Raw genomic sequence first — 18,225 nt, 5'->3', positions numbered from 1 at the left:
ACTATTTAGGAGGAATGGTAGTTGGGACTACCATGGTGAGATTTGATTACAAATCTCAATAAGTTAACAGGAAACTCACACACAGGTTAATGATACATGCATGGCAGTAAAAGCATGAATGCATAATTAAAGTCGTAAGTAAGCATAGCGTAACTTGATATATAGCATGACATAACTGACATAAAATAAACTAAAATGTGAACTGAACTTGACTTGACATGACATGAACCTGAACTTAAAATATAACATGGGCTAGCAACATAACATGAACGTGAACTTGAAACATAAGATGGACTTGAATCATAGTATGAACATGAATATGAACATACATAACATAAACATGAACTTGAATTTAACATAAACATGAGCATAACATGACATAAACGTGAACTTGAAACATAATGTGAACATGAACAAAACATAACATGAACGTGAACTTGAACGTAACATGTACGTGAATATAACATGACATGAACTTGAACTTGAACATAACGTGATATGAACATAAACTTAAAACTTAACGTGAATATGAACATAACATGTACGTGAATATAACATAATATGAACTTGATCTGAAACTTATTCTTATCTTATAGGGTCACCATGATTGCTTATTCTTATCTCATGGAATCACCATGATTGCTTATTCTTATTTCATTGACATGAACTTGGAATCTTGTTTAATAGATTTAATTAATAATGTGACCATATGGGTGCTATACGGATCCCCTTGAGCCGTGTGTCCCTGCCGATTACTGCATCACAACACAGATATCTACACCAGTTGTAAATGCGTTAATAAGTACTCCACAGTTATTGTGGCCCCATGTATTCTACGTGTCACAATTGTTGTGTTTCACGTAATGTATGCTCCACAGTTGTTGTGGCCCCATGAATTGTTTGTGTCACACTTGCTGTGTACACACGTAAAATAAAATATGGCTTCATCAGCGTTAGTATTTGACGCGCTCCGGTGACCAGCTAGTTAGGCCCCATTCGCAACCTATTGACTATACTTCGTCAATTTAGAAAATTTCACACCTATTTTGACACTCCAGCGTGAGCAAAAGAGATCCATTAGGGTATTACCCCTAGCACTTAAGATCGTGATTGACATGAATAACTTAATATAAATGTGATCTGAAACTTGACTTAACATAAACTTGATCTAAATTCTTTACTTAACATGACATACTTGCAACAATGAATATTACATGATATAACATACATGTAACATATGACATATTTAACTTGGCATACTTATAACATATAGTAATACATGACAGAATAGATTGTGTAACAGATAAATATTCCTGACAGAATATATCATGCATAACAAATAAATATGTATGTAATGACGTGGCATGACATGACATATATGATAACATACATATATAAACTATAGTTATATTACCCATCACACATACATAATAAACTGATAGTAAATTAAGAGCTAATCTACCTCGATCGTCAAGTTTTACGAGAATAAAGCGTGAAACACAAGGAACTGTAAGAGTGTATTATAAAAGTTAGAGATTTAATTACTAACAATTAGAAATAGGAAAACAATCTAACTTAGACTAAAATTAACATTTTACCCTATACATGTGGAAAAATGACCACTTTACTCCTAGCTTAAAGATTTCACATCTTAATTCTAAAAGTTTCCAAAATTTATATTCCTCATATAAACTTTTTCCTAAACTCAAATATCAACTTAGAAAAATTTAAAACAAATCACAACTATAGAAAACACATTATGGCTGAAACATTCATAGGCCATTTATCTTAATTTTTGTTGTCATTCATTCCAACTTCAAAACTCTTGTTTAAACCAAAATTTTGCAACAATGATATTCTTATCTTAAGTTTAAAACCATACTTAAAACATCTATTTATAAAAATCTAATAATCAACATCAAATTTTTTGTAAAAAAATCTAAACACTTGAATCACAAGTTTTGACCCTAAATCAAAATATTTCCAAGAACTCCAAAAAATTAAATCTTACTTCTAACATATTCATAACATCATCCTAAGATCAACTATATTTTAAATTATCAAAATAAAGTCACCAAAGTCACAAAATAATAATTGGAGTTTTTGGTTTTACACTTAGTCTAAAAATAGAAACTTTTTCCCCAACTAGCTTTGATAAATCTCTTGATCAATGGCTTAAGAAGGTACGATCTTCGAAATAAAGCATCACAAGGTTTTAAAATGTATCCTAAAAAATATCCAACCATCAAACTTAAAATCACATGACTAAAAATCAATAAAACATGGATCTAATGTAAAAAATCAAATCTTAGGCCTAACCGAAATTCTCTTGCATAAAAAACTCATCTTTGAGACTAATGCTAAATATTTTCAAAATAACATCCTAACATAAAAATAAGAAATTTAGGATCATCATATAAAAATATCAAAACCTTTAGAGTAAGATCAAATGTCGAAATATTCAAACTTAACGTGAACATGAACATAACATGTACGTGAACATAACATAACATGAACTTGATCTGAAACTTATTCTTATCTTATAGGGTCACCATGATTGCTTATTCTTATCTCATGGAGTCACCATGATTGCCTATTCTTATCTTATTGACATGAATTTAGAATCTTGTTCAATAGATTTAATTAATAATGTGATCATATGAGTGCTACACGGGTCCCCTTGAGCCGTGTGTCCCTGCCGATTGCCGCATCACAATATAGGTATCTACACTAGCTATGAATGCATTAATAAGTACTCCACAATTGTTGTAGCCATATATATTCTACGTGTCACAATTGCTGTGTCTCACGTAGTGTATGCTCCACAGTTGTTATGGCGCCATAAATTATTTGTGTCATACTTGTTGTGTACACATGTAAAATAAAATATGGCTCCATCAGTGTTAATGTCTGACGCGCTCCGATGACCAGCTAGTTAGGCCCCATTCGCAACCTATTGACTGTACTTCTTCAACCTAGGAAATTTCACACGTATTTAGACACTTCAGCGTGAACAAAAGAGATCCATTAGGGTATTACCCCATCCTAGCACTTAGGATCGTAATTGACATGAATAACTTAACATAAACGTGATCTGAAACTTGACTTAATATAAACTTGATCTAGCTTCTTTACTTAACATGACATACTTGCAACAATGAGTATTACATGATATAACATACATGTAACATATGACATACTTAACTTGACATACTTATAACATATAGTAATACATGACAGAATAGATTGTGTAACAGACAAATATTTCTAACAGAATAAATCATGCATAATAGATAAACATGTCTGTAATGACGTGGCATAGCATGACATATATGATAATATACATATATAAACTATAGTTATATTACCCATCACACATACATAATAAACTGATAGTAAGTTAAGAGCTAATTTACCTCGATTGTGACGTTTTACGAGAATAAAGCGTGAAATACGAGAAACTGTAAGAGTGTATTATAAAAGTTAGAGATTTAGTTACTAACAATTAGAAATAGGAAAACAATCTAACTTAGAGTAAAATTACCATTTTACCCTATACATATGGAAAAATGACTACTTTACTCTTAACTTAAAGATTTCACATCTTAATTCCAAAAATTTCTAAAATTTATATTCCTCATGTAAACTTTTTCCTAAACTCAAATATCAACTTAGAAAAATATAAAACAAATCACAACTATAGAAAGCACACTATAGTCGAAACATCCATAGGCCATTTATCTTGATTTTTGTTACCATTCCTTCCAACTTCAAAACTCTTGCTTAAACCAAAATTTTGCAACAACGATCTTCTTATCTTAAGTTTAAAATCATACTTAAAACATCCATTTATAAAAATCTAATAATCAACATCAAACTTTTTGTAAAAAGATCAAAAAACTTGAATCACAAGTTTTGACTCTAAATCAAAATATCTCCAAAAATTTCAAAAAATTAAATCTTACTTCTAACATATTCATAACATCATCCTAAGATCAAATATGTTTTAAATTATCAAAATAAAGTTACCAAAATCACAAAATAACAATTAGAATTTTTGGATTTACACTTAGTCCAAAAACAGAAACTTTTTCCTTAACTAATTTTGATAAATCTCTTGATCAATGGCTTAAGAATGTGCGATTTTCGAAATAAAGCATCACAAGGTTTTAAAATGTATCCTAAAAAATATCTAACCATCAAACTTAAAATCAAATGACTAAAAATCAATAAAACATGGATCTAATGTAAAAAATCAAATCTTAGACGTAATCGAAATTCTCTTGTATAAAAAACTCATCTTTGAAACTAATACTAAATATTTTCAAAATAACATCCTAACATGAAGATGAGAGATTTAGGATCTTCATATAAAAATATCAAAGTCTTTAGAGTAAGATCAAACCTCAAAATATTCAAAATTTCTCGAAACAAAAACTGTTTTTGCACTTCTAGTTTTCAAGTTTCTAGATCTAAGAAAATCTATCACCAAAAACTTTATTCATGCAACAAAAACTCAATGGAAAGTCATAAACATATGCTAACAACACTCCATAAAATTTTTGGACCAATATGTCCTTTAGTTTGGTCAAAAACTTCAAAACATAACACATTCTCTAGTTTTACGCCAGAATGACCTTTCCATGGTTAAAATACTTTTGACCAAACAAATGACCATGGAATGAGACCAATAATATATCTACAAAAAATAGACTCAAAGAAGAAAAAACTTTTATGAGGATTCATCGTGTGAAAATATTTAGAAAGAATTGAAAAGCTCCATGCAAAAAGACTCACAAATCTGCCCGGGAGAGCTCTTTTGGGTTTCTCTCTAAGAACGGCGTGAAGCAATGATGAAAGGGAAGGGAGTGTGTTTTGTATGACTCTATACTTCTGGAGGGGAAAGATATGGTCTCGAATGAACCTTAATTTTAGGTGGCTATATGACATAAAGTGGAGAATAGTGAGGGGCAAAGAACTACCTGCAGAAGCTATGAGGTATGGAGGTTGATAAGGTAGATTCTCCTTTACATTAAGGCACTATTGGGTGCAGCCAAGGGCAGTGGATGCTCTTCCATATGGGGAGGAAACTTCTTCAAGAAGCTTTGCCAAAATGGCCAAAATCGTGGACCTTATTGGGCCTCAACCAATTGGACTTCAATTTGGGGTTTAGAGGGGGTTTGGTTAGGGTTTGAGATGCTATCAAACCTAAATCCAACTTTTATTGGTCCAATCAAATTTTCAAGATTTAAAAGGTTGGATAATTATGTCATAAAAAGAATTTGAAAAATTAATAGCTTGTGTAAGTGATTTAATCAAGCTATTAAACACAATACTAGAAATTTGATCTAAAAAGGTTTGAAAGCCAACTTTAGGATTTGGGAAAACCGTTTAGGGTTTCAATTTCAACCAAGTTTTTGGGGTTTTAATTTAATTCCAACCATTTAGAGTTTCACTAGAGTTGAAACCCTCTTTAATTTGGTTCAATTTGGTAGATCAGATGAAAAATGTTTTTGCTTAAGTGACATGATCTCATACCTTGATTTCATTCACAAATTCATCTAATGGTTCCTTTTTGTGCCAAATCTAATACTATTCATTATGTGTGGCTAAAATCTTCCCAAGTAGTCAAATAAAACTTATCTAACCTAATTTGGACATTCCACACTGTGACTTTGAAAACACTGCACTTAGTATGCTTATCGAGATTATTATTCACTTCACAAAAATGTGTAATAAACTTAGTACTGAAAAATTTTAAATATTCATATTAACCTATAGTGAAAATAGTTTATCAAAACTCAACCCTGAAGTGCCCCTAAAAATAAATTCATAGTTTCAAATAGTCGTTTCGTCCGAAATTATGAAAATAGGTTATTGTGCCATAAAATCCTAAATATTCAACTTAGTGGCATAGACTATAACGTATTTTGACACTTCTAACTATCTCAAACAATTAAAATTGCATTTCTGATATCATAGAGAGTGATAACATTGACTATTTTGATAGGCTAAAACATTTGCGATTAGTCGATTCGTGAAAACTTATGGAGTTTTCACAAGGTTCCTAAAGTTTATAGAAATGTCAGTGGAATTTCTAGCAGGCTTATACAATTACAAATCATTTGTACATGAAAAATTGTGTTAATACTAAACATTCAAACGTATAGCATGTAGATTGTCTCCCCTACCATTAGCAAATATTGTGTCCTCTACCTATGATTCACACGTACACCATGCAAAACTCTTCCTCTAACTTATTCTCACTCTTTATCTTTAAAAACTCACATGCTACTTATCAATAAAGAGTGTCCTCTAACCTTACACAATATTGTGTCGTCCACCTTTAGCAAATATTTAGTACATGTTTCTATTACTCATGATGTAGTTATATAAATCATTCAAGTTAGAAACCCATACTCGTTTAATAAGTTCCTCTTCTCCTTTCCATCAACAACACTTCAGCTAATATGCCTCGTTTCTGCATAGTATTTCACAACCCATGTCACTCTTGTTATGTAGATTGTTCTATTGTTGCATGATGAGCCTATCTTCCCATCTTTGATCTTCAGTGGTATCTTCCCATACTAGTACAACCTCTCAAACTCCGTCCCCTTCGCTACTCTCCTAACACGTTTACTACTACTGTTTTCTACCATAGCACAAGCACAAACATTAACACATTTAAGTTGATATCTTACCATCTATAAAACATCATCTAACATTAACGTTATAATGAAAAGGCTAAGGAGTATAAAACATTATACTTACCATCGGCTGTTGTATTCACCTATGTAGGAGTACATGGAGGCAACTAAGCTAAATTTGGGTCATCTGGAGGTTGAGTGGAATCATAAGAGTCAACCTCAATTTCATCTTTCAAAGTCCAAGCTGTTGGTGCTAGCTACGGGTGTCGAAGTATAGCAGGTAACACTCGTCCTCATCCTCTCCCTCTCTTTGATTGATTAATTTCTTTGCTTAGAAAATCAGAATTATGAAATTAATAGTTTTATTTAGCAAGCAAGTTAAACTCAACAGGAACTACCAAGCTGATTTTGTCAAAAAAAGAAGCAACTATATCTTCTACAAATATTTGTATCGAAGTTGTGCAAAATGATGAAGTCATAGTTTTGAAGGCTGTCCAAGTTAATTGTAAATACTTTTTTTTTTTTTGAAAATGAGAATCCATTCATCATAACGAAATTACAAATCTGACTTATCAATACAGGAAAATCTCGACTATAGGCCAACCTACGCATCTGCTCTGGAGTATCCCCGCATACGAAGTAGTGAACATTGTCTTAACTTCTAAACCTCTCCGAAGAGAGAAATCACTCTGTATAAAATAGAATGATCCGCCCCTCCAACCTTCTAAGAAGGTGGATTAAGGGACATCATAGCTTTGGACACTAAGTCCAAAAGCATACTCCTAATCTATTATAAACAAATTACAACAAAACTACGCAACCATAGAACCAAACACCAACGAAACCGAGCAACGGCGAGGGCCCGGTGGCACACCCACCCCAGACAACGGCCTCAAGAGCCCAAGTATAGCACGAGTACCTAGTTCGCGTGCGGACCATAGAACCTCCATCAGAGGTTGGCCGAACGTCCACTGGCCGTAACACCAACTGCCTTTCTCCACAGCACGAGCTCCGGGTTGTGTCCAGTCAAAAAAACCCCAACACCCGCTTAGTTTACAACAAGTAATACAAAACAAAACCCAGAAAAACTAATAAAATAGACAGATGACAAGAAAAAAAAAACAAACCAGTGGTGCATGCAACGCAACCACTCTTAGAGGGGGTCCGACGGTCGTTCGGTGATCAGCCGGAGTCTTAGGACCCAGAAAAGCTAGGTTATGAACCGACGTGGCTCCCCGGTGGCGCGTGACAGCCACGCTCTGGGTCTATCCGAGAATCCGTCCCGCACGTGCGGGCTACGCTCCTTCCCTTTCGGCGCCGCTTTTGGTGGTCTTGGTGGGTTGCGTGCTGACGGTCGGTGGCTGGAAACAATCCCGCCGAAACTCCCCTCCTTTATTTACCTGAAAACCCACATAAACCCAAACAAAAGGAAAAAAACACAGAAACAGTAGATAGAGAGAAGAAGGGGAAAGGGAGGGGGGGGAGCCGAAGCTCCCACCCCCGTCGGTCGATCTGGTCTTTTAGGATTTTATGGAGAGAGAACGGAGAGTTTTTTTTCACCTTTCTGACTTGCTCTTACTGTGGTGTAGAGGTCTTCAAGTTAATTGTAAATACTAAAGCATATTAATGGTGGATGTTAGAGGCTCATATATAACTGGCTAGCATAAATGAAGGAGCAAGACATGTGGCTCCCTTTAATAAAGTAGACTAATAGTTTAGTATATGTAAAGATCATATTATTACTAACATAAAATTAGAAAAACCAAACTGTATCAAACTGAAACTAGAAAAACCAGAAGTTCCAATTGCGGTAGGGAATCGGTTTGGTATCGATTATTAAATTTGTAAAATTGGTATATACCAGTTTAATTCTAAAAAATATACAAAATCAGACCAAATTGGACCCATTACACTCCTACCTATGGCTCGAGCTAGCTTTGCGCATTGACTAGGATGACATTTAATCTCATGTACCCATGAACCTATAAGTATAATCGGTTAATGGTATGCAATTTCCTATTTGATAATTTAGATCAAGTATCTCTTGTATCTATAAGCAGGAGGACATGAAAATTTTAATCTCTTATTTTCCAAAATCTAATCTCAAACAAATCTTCAAAATTATCAAATATTTTCGAATATTTTTGGTATCCATCCACCCTCCTACTTAGCAATATGAGCAAGGGGAGGAGGCGGTAGAGATTGGGTGTCGCCATTTGTGTATGCATTGTGTGGCGTGGCCATTTGTGTATGCATGTGTTGCAAACGATTAATGTTATATACTATACTTCTATCTTGAGTTTATTTCATTTTGTAAATGTGACACTTTCTATTACTTTTTTTTTTATTGTTATTTATTTAAAAAATAAAATATTCAAAGGTTGATGGGTTATGCTATCTCTTCATAGTAAGATAAAAGTAGGATAAAGATATAATATTTAGTATTTTTTGTTGCAATATCAGAATAAGGGACATTGTAATTGTGAGAGACTCATTGGGGATGATTAAAGTAATTAATCATTCTTCTCCAAACTTATCAAGACGCATGCCTTTGATAGAAAAATACACTATGCGAAAATGGTTATAACAATGTTTTTTTTTTTTTTTATCTTAAATATTGGGTCTAACCTCATCTAGTTTTCATTGAAACTCAATTTGTTATACATGAGACACTCATACCCACAAAAGTTTAGTAACATTTCATTTCAAATTTAATTATGAAAATTGTATCAATGTTGTTAACATCGTGTTTTGTATGCCTGGGCAAGGTCCTCGATGACCCGAGTCCACAATCTTCACTTGCAAAATAAAGGGAACACAGAGAGTCATGGGCCTTTGTGGAGACCGGGAAGTCTCCAATGCTTAAGTCAGCATCTCCTTAATAGTTTGTGCAAGAGTTCTCCCGAACAAAAGAGAGTTCTTCATACCAAGGAATCAGCTTTTATACTAGGTGTCTGAAGGGGGGACAACTTATACCCTTCATTTGGGAGTACATGCCCCCTCAACTGTTCACTTAGTCGAAATCATTTAATAAGGTGTGGCTCCAAGAGTGGTGCTATTAATGCAGCGTGGAGTCCGAAGATTGACGCCATTAATGCGGCATGACTTCCTAACCTCTTTATCTCGTGGGTGCTCATCGTCAAACCTCTCCATGCTTGCTGTTAAAAGATCAAGGGTTCTCCATATTTTCCGCCCACCTACCTGCACAAGCTCTTGAGTGTCAAATGTCATAAGGGAGTACTAGGGTGATGAGTCCCTTCCATCTTTGCCCTTGGATTTTCCCACGTGACTATGGTCGTAGTTTATCTTCAACTTTTGGGTAGGGCAGCCTTAGCAGGCCAAGGGGCCATCCAGCTAGGCTAGGCCCTCCTTATATGGGCCTGCCTTGTGGACTTTTAGTATGAGTGAAAATTCTCTTACAAATGTAATCCCCTTAAAAATGTATTAGGTTTTTTTTTTATATTTTTTTTATTTTTTATTTTTATTTTTTATAACATGATATCCATGTACCAGTTGATACTAAGTAACTCTCTTGACATTTTATTAATGAATATCTCTTATAAATCTCCTCATGTTAAATAACCAACATTTCTTCTTCTTAGAGAGAGAAATTATCACCTCTCTCTAGGAACCTAAGTTGAAAACCCTTCTCGGAGGGAGGCTCCCTCCCTCCCTCTCTATTTCTTGTGTTTTTGTGTTTATTATCAAAGCATGGGGATCTGCAGATGGAGAGCCCGTTGTTCTGCTTTGATGACAGTGTTGCTGACCATAGCACTTGAGTTGAGAGTGCCTTTGGTCGAAAGGAGCTACAACAGATGCAGATTACGACGATCTCCTGCTGTTGGTGGTACCAGTCGCAGAGAGCATGGAAGAAGCCGATTGATTGCTTTCTATAATCCAGTGGAAGACACTCACCCCTCGATAGGCTTCCCTAGGCACCAATCTATCAAACGGCTGAAAGTTTGAGTCAAAAGGAGTGGCTTGTGTGTCACACGCGCAGGTCATTGCTCGTGCGTGATAGCCACGCGCCACTGTAATGGTGTTTCTGCTGTCACCATGCACGGCGTCTTTTGGGCCAGCAACTTCGTCTTCTTCAAATATGACTGTCTATCATGCTCCTAGGTTGGCCCGTGTCTCTCATGCTCCACCTCCGCCGCTTTATTTGGTATTTTATTTTTTCTTCAAGGTTGAAAGTACAAATCTACAGCTTTTCAACTTGTAATTTGTAACTTTTCCCATGTTTTTTTAGTTTTTGTTTTGGTTTGTTTAGGATAATAAAAAAATAAAAAAACACTTGTCTCTTGGATTATGTCTATAGAGTGTGTCCTCTATGCTATTTTAGACAGAGTATGATGTTATGTGCATTCTGTTTTGGATAGAATGATACTATCTCTTAGACCTTTGGTCTATAAGAGCAATATGGACAAGACCATATAGTCACAAAGAAGTTTGTATACTGAGGAGTTTTGTTTTATTGTAGTTGGCTTATATTTTATATGTCTAGTTAAAATTATAATGTCTTGTTTATGGTGAATGAAGTTTATTTTATATTAAAAAAAATCTCTTAAAAAAAAAAAAAGAATATCCGCATCTATTCCATCATCATAGAACAAGTGGCGCTAACAACGCACATGCACACGCCATTCCAAGGCCATGTATCTTATATTTTTTTATTTAAAAAAAAAAAGAATGACGCACCACAATTTGTTTTATAATAATATTTTAAAATGAGAATATTTATAAAATGTGATGTTATTTTTTAAATTTTATTTTATAAAAATATTCTTTATTTAAAATAGAATAATGATATAATTATAGAGTGTGTAAATATTGTATATTTTTTTAAAAAAAATGATATCTATTATTTAAAAATTATTTTTTTTACATGAATCTTATATTTATTTATTTTTTAAAAAGATGCGCAACTCTTGCACACCCTCTAACTGCATCTAACATCGTGAAATTCATGTCCTAGGCCTACCATTGAGATTACAGGAAAAGTGCATACAAGTTTCATAACTCTTCATACAATCTAGGCTAATTTGGTTACATAAAATTAAATCATCTCATCTCATCTCATATAATTATTATAATTTTAAAAATTTTGACATAAAATATAATAAATAATTCAATCTTTTCAAATTTTAAAATAAAATTAATATTAAAAAATTATATTATAATAATATTTTATTTAACTTTCAACTAAACATCTCATCTCATCTGAACTGTGTAACCAAACAAGACGTTATAGATGAGTGTTTTAAATATGTAACAAGCATTATGAACAAATATCCCTCCCAACAAATGACTGTATACAGCTAAGTATTCAAGTTTTTGTTTTATTTTTTTTTGAACTGCAGAGTAAGAAGCTTAATCATAAATGTAACTTTTTATTTGGACAAAACATTAAAGGGTCTTCAATTTCAGAAATGCACCTAATTTTCATACCAAACAAATTATTGGTCCATATTTGCCTATAAGCAGCATCATTTAACCTAACTTTACGTTTAAGCATGATTATTAATACATAATTTGAAAGTCAAAAGGGTGTCTTTTTCTTCCTTCTTTTCCGTATGTTGGATCAAAAGTGGATTTGACACTAACACTATTTTTTTTTATAAAAAAAACAAAACACTATTTCTTTAATCTTATTAATTGATATTATATACTTTAAATAAATTTTTATACGAATCATTCAAATAAAAAGTGATTTAAAATATACTCTTTATTCAATCTATTTAATAGAAATAATCCTAGAAACAGTTTTAAGATGTATAAAATTCTACGCATTTCTTTTAAAAGAATAGAGTTTATTATTAAAATAATAATCTTTTTATATAAATTTTAGATTTATTTACTTTTTATAAAATAAAATATACTAAATTTATATTTTTTTAAACTGTAAATATCATTTCTTATCTGATGAAAATCTAACAAGAAGTACTTACACGGTGGAAAACTATCCAATTTGCATAATTTAATAGAGTTATTTACTTATTTATTTTGATAAAAGGGTGAGAGATTCGAACTCAAAATTTTCATTTAAAGAACCGATAATATGACATCACTCTTATGTTATAATTTAGTACAGTTGAAAATAGTTCAAGGAGTACGAAAACGTCGGCCTTGATACCTAAGAGTATCCTCATCCGGTTCCTTAAAGTACCATATTTCCCATAATTTAGGATTTATTTTGAGGTTTTGATCAAAATACCTCCCACGTCTGGTTTCCTATTTTAGGAAAAATGTTTAGGGAATAAACAGTAAGTCCCCATATTTGAAGACTCACTATTCATTCCATAAATCATTTTTATCAATATTTTATTCTAATATATAAAATAAATAATTTTCTAATCATCTACACTTTTTCTCATACTCATATTTATTATAGTTTGAAATAATAATTTTAAAAATAATTTAATTAATCACGAAAATATAAAAAAATTAATTTTAAAAATATTATCATATTCACAAAAAAATAATTTAAATTTTTGTTTAAAATATTTACTAGAGTAATAGTTTAAAAAATAAGAAAAAATATTGAGTAGTTAAATTTGTAAATAGAAGTGAAAGAAAAAAATAATAAAAAAATATTATTTAATAGAATAGAGATAAAGATGGAGAATGAAATGTAAGAAATTTTTAAAAAATAAATAAAATTTAAAAAAATATAATTTTAAATTAAATTATAAAGATGAAGATGAAAAATGAGAGAATTATCCTCTAATGCAAGTTTGGTTTAATATTGTAAGAATTTGTACAAAGAATAATAGGAACTCACCCCTCATCCATAAGAATAAATCTTCTCAACCCCCAACCCCCCAACATCCCACCTCTTTTTTATTTTTTAATATTTTTTTAATATTTTTTTTTGAATTTATTTTTTTAAAATTAATTTAATTATTTTATTTATTATTTATATATTAAATAATAAATAATAAATAAAATAATAAAAATTAAAAAATAAGTGGAGTGTTGGGGGTTGGGGGCATGACTCCATCCGTAACCCAAGTTGTCACCACCAGATGTCATCCTCATCTCTAACTCTCACTCTCACTCTTAGTTATCGTTCAGTTACTCAACTTTCTACCTCTATTTCTCCGATTCATATCTTTTTTTAATCTTTGGAAGCCATGGGAGTCAGCAACAACATAACAGCTTTCCTCAACTTCGTTGCCCTCCTCGCCTCCGTCCCCATAATCGGGGCCGGCATCTGGCTTGCCTCTAAGCCCGACAACGAGTGTATCCACTACTTCCGGTGGCCGGTGGTCATCCTCGGCTTCCTCATCCTCCTCGTCTCCTTGGCTGGCTTCATCGGCGCCTACTGGAACCGTAAGGGCCTCCTTGCCTTGTACCTCTTCTGTATGGCCGTCCTCATCGCCCTCCTCCTCATCCTCCTCGTCTTCGCCTTCATCGTCACCCGCCCTGATGGCAGCTACTCCGTCCCCAGCAGAGGGTACAGGGAGTACCGGCTCGACGGCTTCTCCGCCTGGCTCAGGGACCACGTTACCAACTCTGGGAACTGGGGGAAGATTAGGACCTGTTTGGCCGATTCCGACGTTTGTGCTAAGCTTAACCAGAATTACATCACCTCTGATCAGTTTTTCGGCGCTCATATCTCTCCTCTTCAGGCAAGTTTTCCTTGAATTTTGCGTTGCAATTTGCAGAAACATTTTTTCCCTGGTCAATTATAAATTTTATAGAGGAGGAATTCAAGGAAAGACCCCTTTTTCATTGCTTTTATGGAGCTTCCGATTTATTTTTTATATTATATTTTTATTTTTTGTGCTGTTTATTAGATGAACACAACACAAGATCGAGCAACATTCTCCTGTGTATATGATGTATGTCGGTTTGGTTGATCCACCCACTGTCTTAGCATCTTCACTTTACTAAAATGGTCAACTGTTGCCGCAATGACTTTCTAGTCCAATGACATTTGTCTCTGTCAGTAAAATTAAATAAAAATATTATAAAATTATAATATTATTATAATCTAATGTTTTAACATTATATTTATTTTATAATTAAAAAAATTAAATTATTTTTTATATTTTATTTAAAAGTTTAGAAAAATCAGAATAATTTGATAATAATTCAATGAGAATGTTGAATATTTGAAATTAAAAAATGTTTGTATTTTAGTAATGTTTGGAAAGGAAATTATGAAAAATTTGAGATTAGAGGAGATGATATGTGATGTGTTTCCCAAACAACTCCATTTGAAACTTGGACTAAATTGAAATTAATTTAGTTTAGTCTAATTTTAAGTTGAGTTTAATATCCAAACATCAACTCTCAAATCACTAAACTAATCTTAACTCAAAATTTCTTTACACTTGAGACACATAACTTTTTTCAACTCAACACCCATTTACTCGCGAGACTCATAATCTTTTTCAATTTCTCATAAATACATCTAAATTCATTTTAACATTCAAACATATCTAAATTTATTTTTTGTAGGCCTCATAAAACTCATTCCACTAACTCAACTTACTACTATTCATAGAGAACTTAACTCATCTCAACTCAGTTCAACATCCAAAATAAACTAGTCAATTTGGTTCCCAAACTTATCTCATTTAATCATTATAACTTTCTCAAATTTCAATACAAAATATAATAAACAATTCAATTTTTTTAAATTCTAAAATACTAATAATATTAAAAAATAATATTCTAATAATATTTTATTCAAATTTTAATTTTCATCTCAACTCAACCCAGATAAACTCAACATCCAAACGCATCTTTGGTGGGTTAATAAAATTTTGAAGATTTAAAAGTATTATCTAAAATGTGGTAGTTGAGTTTTCTTATTTTATTTATATTCTTCATTTTTTTTTTTTTAAGAGATGGGTCACATGTCTAATAGTGATCTCTTCCCACTTTTATTGAAAAAAACTCTCACTTGTGACGGATGAATACCAAGAAACAAAGTCCTTGAGATTATAAAATCTCAGCTATCAAAAAATCCCCAACAAACAATCCCCCAATCCCCAAAATCAAAAAACCAATCAATATCTAAGAAAAGGGAATGTCAAGTTTATCAAATAAGAGTTGAAGTATTTTACTTATATTCTTAATCAAATAAGAGTTGAAGTATTAAAATACTAATTACTGGTAAAAGCCGGTACCATCTTAAAAAAAAATCCTTTTTTTGTAAAAGGCTTGCACTGAGGGTTAAACTTGAATCCAGCCTTAGTGCATGCTTGAAGTTGTGATGTAAAATATTGCTTTTAACTTAAAGCTTATAGCTTAAAGCTTAATAATACGTTAAGCTCTATTATTAAAAAACTATTTATTGTTTGGGATTCGTATATCTAAAACACTTTCAAACATATTAGATTTGTTTGGAAACAAATTAAAAAATCAATTTTTGAGATAGAAATGACATAAAATGGCATATACTTGATAAAAATCAATATAATAATAAAATAATAACAAAAATAGTGTAATAGATTTTTCAGTAATTATAATAAAAAAGAAAATCTCTTCAACGATACATAATTGATAGTAGAATAATGAAAAATATTGATGGGCAAAATCTTGAGTAGATTATACGAAAATAATGAAAAATATAGATATGCAAAGTTGTCATTGTGTTAAAATGATGAGGGTCATTTTATAATGTACATAACACGGTAAAATATGAATTACTTTTTCTGAATTACTTTTGACAAAAAGCATCACTTAGATGCTTTTGTTGAAACGTAGTTTTCTGCTTTTTCTTGGTTTAAAAGTATTTTGATGTAAAAATATCAAATGAATAAATTTTGTCATTAAAGCACTTTAGACCATTCTATCGCATTTTTTAGATCTCTTACTACAATCCCAAACTTACTCTAATAGACCCAATTTTACTTTGAAAAAAAAAAAAGGGTAAAAGAGGACCCATTGATGTTATTATTTGATGTTGAAGTAGCTCATAGAGGTCCACAAAATTAGCTGGCTACTTTTTAATCAGCATATGCTCTATGGGGTCCCCCCATCCTTCTAAAGGAAGGAAACCGTACCCATTAGAGTTTGTGCCAACAGACAGGTATCTTTCCAGCACAATTTTTATAAGTAATAATGGAATATAGACACACATTAAACTAATAATCAACCGACAATAATTGAGCCATGGCTTTTGTCTTTACTGCAGAAGATAATAAAAAAGAAGAAGGTTGTTTTGGTTGCTAGCTTTCCTTTCAAGTGACATGGTTTGGTGTGAGGGTGGTGTTCTTTGTTGTTATCACTATAATTATACTGTCTTTTGAACTGAAGTTTTGGTTCTTTTCATGTTGCAGTCAGGTTGTTGTAAACCTCCAACGGTTTGTGGCTACAATTATGTCAGCCCAACAATGTGGTTAAACCCAGTGAATCCAATGGGTGACCCAGACTGCCTGTTGTGGAACAATGACCAGAGTGTGCTGTGCTACAATTGTAACTCATGCAGGGCTGGTCTGTTGGGGAACCTGAGAAAAGAATGGAGGAAAGCCAATGTAGTTCTTATTGTGGCAGTGGTGGTGCTGATATGGGTCTATCTCATTGCATGCAGTGCCTTCAAGAATGCCCAAACAGAGGACCTCTTCCGCCGCTACAAACAGGGTTGGATTTGATCTTGATCCCGAACACATCCCACTTCTCGCATTGATCTTTTATCCCCGTTGTATATATATTCTTGTGTTGTTTTCCTTTCTAGAACAAACGAGACAGTTCAAGTTGAAGAAAGTTGGGTAAAGGTCTGTCATCACTCTGAAGATAAGAATAGCATCCCAATAATTAAAAGCATTCCAATAAGATTATTCTGGTTCAGTGGTGTTTGATGCTTCTCATACAAGTCCATTTCTTTCAATATTGATGCTTTGTTGCAGACAACCCTTAATGCATGAGTATTATAAAACAATAAGCCCAATAATGTAAGCAAGCCTTGTTTAATGATTAGGAAACAAACAGTTTTTGTTTTTTAAAGCTTTTCGAGATCTTGAACGACTATTTTGTTACAATACAAGAGAAGATGAATACACTGCATGTGCAACAAACTCTAGACAACTAAGGTAGCTAGCAGTAAGCATCTTTGAAAGAACACCCAAGTCCATATATTGTGTTTAAGGGAAGTCCATATATCTTTGAAGAAAAGTAAATAGTACAGTCAACTCAAAACTAACCGTATGAATCATTCCCAAAATTAGGTCCACTAATCAGAAGTAAAAGAACAAAACATCCTCAAATCTTGTTCACTACCTTTCTACAGTATACTTTGTACATTGGATCGGAGTGCCCATGATTGGAAGAGATATCCACAACCTAACTACACAATGAAATGAATGTAGTCTATGGTTATATGTTAAAGGTCAAACCATTGATCCAAAAGTCCTAAGTTTATTGGATACTAATTTGGTTAAGTTTTTAGTCTTTAGGATCATAACATTTTATCATGCTTCACGACATTTACGGTGGCCTACTTGACCATATGAGTTCTTTCCCTTCTAGTTGCTTCACCCATCAATCAGATTTTAATCTAACTTATTGGTTGCCACCTCAATGATTTAAACTTATGGCGTGTTTCTTACCCTGATATTAATTGTTA

The 18,225-nt window shown here is 32.6% G+C and overlaps 1 protein-coding gene across 1 annotated transcript; it reads left to right on the top strand.

The window, feature by feature from the left end:
* The first annotated feature begins 13,647 nt into the window (after nucleotides 1-13,647).
* Nucleotides 13,648-17,450, top strand: LOC122304378 (tetraspanin-2). The gene is made up of 2 exons (XM_043116623.1): nucleotides 13,648-14,278; nucleotides 16,943-17,450. Exons 1-2 carry the CDS (start codon nucleotides 13,781-13,783, stop codon nucleotides 17,252-17,254), a joined length of 810 nt encoding a protein of 269 aa, XP_042972557.1. The 5' UTR covers nucleotides 13,648-13,780; the 3' UTR covers nucleotides 17,255-17,450.
* The last annotated feature ends 775 nt before the right edge of the window (nucleotides 17,451-18,225 follow it).

This window comes from Carya illinoinensis, chromosome 3 (assembly GCF_018687715.1).
Source record: "Carya illinoinensis cultivar Pawnee chromosome 3, C.illinoinensisPawnee_v1, whole genome shotgun sequence".
NCBI classification, from domain to species: domain Eukaryota; kingdom Viridiplantae; phylum Streptophyta; class Magnoliopsida; order Fagales; family Juglandaceae; genus Carya; species Carya illinoinensis.
Note: the sequence above shows the minus strand (reverse complement) of the source record. Positions and strands in the feature narration are given on the sequence as shown.

What these genes read in the sequence shown, in the direction of transcription:
- LOC122304378 (XM_043116623.1), top strand. Translation starts at nt 13,781, where the DNA reads ATGGGAGTCAGCAACAACATAACAGCTTTCCTCAACTTCGTTGCCCTC. An exon ending in CTCATATCTCTCCTCTTCAG is followed by an intron (nt 14,279 to 16,942) that starts GCAAGTTTTCCT and finishes TTCATGTTGCAG; the next exon opens with TCAGGTTGTTGTAAACCTCC.